Source organism: Triticum urartu, chromosome 7 (assembly GCF_003073215.2).
Source record: "Triticum urartu cultivar G1812 chromosome 7, Tu2.1, whole genome shotgun sequence".
Lineage (NCBI taxonomy): Eukaryota > Viridiplantae > Streptophyta > Magnoliopsida > Poales > Poaceae > Triticum > Triticum urartu.
The window spans coordinates 685,576,407-685,581,823 of record NC_053028.1 but is presented as its reverse complement, the minus strand read 5'-3'; the positions used below and the strand labels follow the sequence as shown (position 1 = coordinate 685,581,823).

Here is a 5,417-nt window from a genome sequence, read left to right as displayed (position 1 = left end):
CCTTAATTTCTTCCAGCACGATGTACGAACATGGGTGGAAATCTGCCAGAGATAGTCGTCGTCCGCTTCTATTTTCTAAGCCCTAACCGACATGCTCCTTGTTCTTGAGCTTGGCATCAAAATTTGAAAACGTTGAAGCTATCAAAAGAAAGGTCAGGGCAAAGGCATCCTAACATCTGCATTCAGAAGCAAGCGCTACCTTCGCTCACAAGATGGTCCTTTGCTTCAAGGCGATCTCTCTACTTCAAAAATAACAAGCACAACCTCTCACGATCACTGCACTGTTTTTATGAACATTTCAAGAAGAAAATGTTAGTGATGTCTAAAGCCTGCCACTGAATCTCAAACATACCCCTTACTAAATTATACTACAGTACTATAGTACAGCAAGACACTCTTTGCCCTTAATCTTCCTCTAAAGGTAATCTCAACGTGTTTCAGATGAATGGATATCTGCTCAAAGAGCACCCTGTAAACACTAGTTGGCGTCAGACAAAACAAGCCAGGGGATAGTTATACTATGTTGCCAACTTGCTGTTGTACCTCCAAAATAACGGTATCTTTCATTAGCCGAGGGCACCGTGATTGGCAGGCAATCAGGTAGCGTAAGCTGCGTAGTTATGCAATTCGTCGGGGTTTGGAACGATGGACATCTGAGCTTCTTTTGGGAGAGAGTCGTCGTCCTCGGCGGCCTCAGCTTCTGCTTCGGGAAGCAACTCGTTGCAGTGGATGAAGAAGGTGCGTTTTTCCTGCTGAAACAACCTGCAAGCAGAACATGGAAATGAGTTCATATTGTAGAAAGGTAGGAGAACTGGCAACAGAAGGAGAAAAATATAGTACTCACGGGTTCTTGCAGAGCATTGGGCTTTGGACTGTTAAAACATACTTGCAGGAAGATATCTCCTTTATCGAACTGATCAGTACAGTGGGCTCAGAACAAACAAACCTAACCTGTAGGAAGAAAGCAAGGTACCGTCAAATGCACTACTCAATGGGGCACCACAGTTATCAAACGGCTTGAAGTTAGAACAACAAACACATGGATCATAACAGTAATTTCCTTTCTTTCCTTACCTCTGTGTACCGCGGTATATCGGTGAGATCACAGACAGTCCCGTTTGTGTACACGTGGACATGATACCTGCAATGGCACGGAAACATCAAACATTCATTCAAGAGGGTTCTGCTTCCAGATGTAATTTATTGTTTGTACCATTCTTTCCAGATTTAGTATAATACCTCTTAGAAGTATCTTTCACGTGACCCTCATCGGCAGATTCAGAGGTGTGGTTGTCATGGTAAGCATCGGTTGCATCAGGGTCATATTCACCTAGAACATACTCTTGGATAACCTGTAAGAAAAGATATACACTCAATAAAGCAACAAAAAACTCAAAAGTGCTAACAACTACGGCATGCAAAACATTTAGATATGTAACTGAAGCCATAGTAATACCATTGGCGCTCAAAAGCTATACCAACTATGACGTGCATACATGACACTCTGAAAGCATCAAGATACGTAATTGAAGCCGTATTATACTATTTGAGCAAAAAAAATGTTTGCTTCTTTCACAATGTAAATGAGTTCAGTTCTGGTCTCTCCTCTTAAAGCTAGCAATATTTGTACCGAAACAATTCAGAATTAGTTTCTGTGGAGGATAGAAAGATTAACACAAGCACGATCTATTTACTATGACCCTCACAAAGAGAATGGCATACCTTCTCATTCTCTACATGAACCTGTCGGATTTTCCCATAATAGCAGAATTCATAAGACCACCAACCTTCATGCTGTGTCAACAACAATAATAACAATCAGATCGTTTTTCAGGCATTCCATTAGCCTGGCACACATGCACGAGACCAAACATACGTCCCATGTGCTCATCATGCACAAAGAAAGAATTGCATGCTCACCCTGTAGAAGCACTGGTCTTTGAGAACCTCCAGCAGTTCATCTGGCTCCTTTGGCTTAACTTTCCGTTCGCTTTCTATTATAACATTGGTTGCATTCTGTGGGACAATCGACTTCATGGTCTTGGTTTCTTCCACTGGTAGGTAGCAGGTGTATTGTCTCCCCTCGTGGTCCGTCATTGGTTCAGACTCCTGGCCATTCTCCTGCAGAAGAACAGCAAGTATCTTTAGTTAACAGTTAAAGTTAGCTAGAGGAAGTAGGTTTGTCAAATAGCAACCTCTGCAGCAAGGACTTCAGGTAAGAGAAAGACTAAGGTTCAGGATTTCTAAAGACACAAATGGCATGGGATACACATGACTCAGTAGAAACATTGTGAATTAGCATCGGTTATACAGTAGCACATTCCCCTGTTTGAGAAACAGAGGATGGGCAGTTCCTCTTGATATTCCTCACTCTTTTGAGATCTTAGCTAGTTACATACATTTAACATGTCATGGACTGATTATTACTTCTTGGTAGTATCATCTTATGGTGGCTTAAATTCTTATTCGCTAAACCCGGCAATCCAGGACTGAAGAAAATCCCATGTTTTCCTGCTGCTGGAGAACAGAATGAAGACTCATCAGGAGTTAACCACTCACCGGGTGGTAGGGCGAATCGGTGGGGTGGAACTCCACGCGGTACCTCGGCTCACGCGAGTTCTTCCCGAACGGCACGCCTGAAAATCACCAACAGTTCAGTGCAGCCCTCCATCTAATTTCAGTTACCAACAAGCCAACACGAGCTAGGCATAGCAACCAGTTAGAATTTTGCATCAAATCAAGTGAACTCGGCGAAACAGCGGAGTATTTTCGAACTGCAGGGAGCTGGATCTGGCTAGGAAGTCGCGCGAGGACGCTCGCCACAAGGTCGCTCGCGGCGGCCGACCTATCTACGACCGGATAGCTGGTTGGGCCACGGGCACGCATCGGCGGGCGGGGCGAGAGGCTGGCGGCTTAGGATCCAGGAAAGGCGGTGCGGGAAGAGGAGGGGGTCTCAATTCCAGGGGCGGCCGAGAGGGAGGGCGGGAGGGCCCGAGATCGGACGAGTCCCTGGTGCGATGTTACCTGAGGTGGTGAAGATCTGGTCGGTGGCGGCCGCGCCGGCGATTAGGAGGAGCAGGAGGAAGGGGAGCGGCCGGCCGGCGAACCCCATCGGCGACGGCGGAGATCGATAGGGAGTCGGGGTCAGTGTGGAAGATTGGAGACGACGCGACGCAAGTCTTTTCCGCCGTCTTCGAAGGCTCTACTCCTCCCGCCTCCCGCTTTCCCGGCCGGGTCGCGTACTATCCCTTTCCGCCTTCTCTTCGTGCGACTGCCTTCGCAACTTTTTGCTGTTTTTTTTGAATTATTATAAGGGCATCTCCAACGCAACCTGCAAATTTTCTCCTGCATCTGCCGCGGACAGTGGGACTAGTTCGCAGACACGAATGCGAAAGGTTGTCATCCAACGCTAACGCCATACATTTCAAACTCTTTTTCAATAAACGAATGAAATTCATGCAAACTCAACCGGATTTCATATAATCATGACGGATTTCATACGAACCGGATGAATACATTTTGGACATTTTTAACTAAAAAGGTAAAATTATGTGCATATACAGTCGCGCGGAGCTCCGCTCCCGCGACATGGATACAATACACTAGTCTATGGTTGGATCCCTTTGTCTTCCCCACGTCCGACAGCACGCTAACCGGACTTTCGAGAGGCCAGAGGCATATTCTTCCTCCATATCTTCCCTATGTCCGGCTACACCGCTCATCAGAGTGACAAAGAGGATGCTTCAGCCGGAGGGGAAGGTGCTTCCGTGGAGTCTAGACGAATGTGCTCAGGATGGTCCGAGGTAAAGACCGGACAGGATCACCGGCTGTACAAGCCGGCGACACAATGGCAGTGGCCTCCATGGTATATATGCTTGTAGTCGTCGTTAAATGGTCTACGGATCTGGATGTAACTATTACTATTTCTAGTGTTTGTTGCACTGCCATCATTGAAAATGAAAAAAATCAAAAGTTTTCCTGCCAAGAAAAAACAAGGCTCGTGTTGTAGTCCTTGCAACACGGCCATGCAAATGGGGTCAGTTGCGGACAAGTCAACCAGCAAGAGCGGCAGCTGGATCTGCAACACGTCACATGTTGCAGACATGCTGAGTGCAACACGACTCGTGTTGCAATGGTGGAAGTGATAGTAACCCAAGCCAGGGTGCAAACACGACACGTGTTGCAGACATGTTAAGTGCAACATGGCTCGTGTTCCAATGATGGAAGCGGTCGCAACCCAGGCCAGGGTGCAAACATGTCACATGTTGCATGCATGCTGAGCGTAACACGACTCGTGTTGTAATGGTGGAAGCGGTTGCAACCCAGGCTAGGGTGCAAACATGGCACATGCTGCATACATACTGAGCACAACATGACTCGTGTTGCAATGGTGGAAGCGGTTGCAACTCAGGCCAGGGGTGTAAACACGGCACATGTTGTAGGCATGCTGAGCACAACATGGCTCGTGTTGCATTGGTGGAAGTGGTCGCAACCCAGGCCAGGGTGCAAACACGGCTCGCTTTGCAAACCCTCGAGCACATCATGAGCTATGTTGAATCGGCTGGGGCGCAACTTGTTAACACGGTAGGTGTTGGATGGCTATCGTCTGCATCATTCGACGGTTGTGGAGGTGACGGATCCGATCGTATCATATAACCCCACTGACGTGTAGCGCGTCAAATATAATTTGTACATAAGAATATGCTCATTGTGATTTATCTATTTTTAATCTGGAACATGCAGATTGCATTAACTTTGGCAAACAGCTAAACGTCTATGGTTGCAAAATCATCATCAGTTAAGACCCTGACAAGTATAATTAATAGACTCGTGCGAACCAATTTATGATTGGATGGTTAGGAGTGTAGTGGTATCTCCAAGGACGTGGAGTATCTACACCCGAGCTCAAATGAGCTCGGGTGAACAGTAAAATCAAAAGACATTTTACAAATGTTCAAAAAATTCTGAATTTTTTTTGTGATAAATTTTGACAAATGTTCTAACTGCTTGCAAAATTTCATCTTCAGATCACATTTGTGGAAGGCGTGACAAAAAAAACAAAATCGATACTCTGACAATGCTACTTTCAAAGCATTTCAGAGCACTGATTTTGTTTTTTTTGCCACGCCTTGTACGAATGTGATATGAAGATGAAATTTTGCAAGCAGTTAGAATATTTGTCAATGTTTACCACAAAAAAATTTCAGAATTTTTTGAGCATTTTTAAAATACTTTTTGATTTTACTATTCATCCGAGCTCATTTGAGCTCGGGCTGAGAAAGGACTTTCCGTATCTCCAACCCATCAGTGGGAGGAAACGTTTTCGTCGACTATGAGCCACCTGTGGTGACTTATTTAATCTATCCCTATATATAATAATAATAATAATAATAATAATAATAATAATAATAATAATA

The 5,417-nt window shown here is 45.2% G+C and overlaps 1 protein-coding gene across 1 annotated transcript; it reads right to left on the bottom strand.

The window, feature by feature from the left end:
- Positions 1-267: 267 nt before the first annotated feature.
- Positions 268-3,223, bottom strand: LOC125521164 (protein OS-9 homolog). The gene is made up of 8 exons (XM_048686210.1): positions 3,025-3,223; positions 2,560-2,636; positions 1,921-2,121; positions 1,723-1,794; positions 1,240-1,352; positions 1,075-1,141; positions 845-951; positions 268-762 (listed from the first exon to the last, which is right to left on the bottom strand). Exons 1-8 carry the CDS (start codon positions 3,110-3,112, stop codon positions 597-599), a joined length of 891 nt encoding a protein of 296 aa, XP_048542167.1. The 5' UTR covers positions 3,113-3,223; the 3' UTR covers positions 268-596.
- Positions 3,224-5,417: the final 2,194 nt, after the last annotated feature.

What these genes read in the sequence shown, in the direction of transcription:
- LOC125521164 (XM_048686210.1), bottom strand. Translation starts at nt 3,112, where the DNA reads ATGGGGTTCGCCGGCCGGCCGCTCCCCTTCCTCCTGCTCCTCCTAATC. An exon ending in TTCATGTAGAGAATGAGAAG is followed by an intron (nt 1,353 to 1,722) that starts GTATGCCATTCT and finishes CTTTTCTTACAG; the next exon opens with GTTATCCAAGAGTATGTTCT. An exon ending in GTGAAAGATACTTCTAAGAG is followed by an intron (nt 1,142 to 1,239) that starts GTATTATACTAA and finishes GTGCCATTGCAG; the next exon opens with GTATCATGTCCACGTGTACA.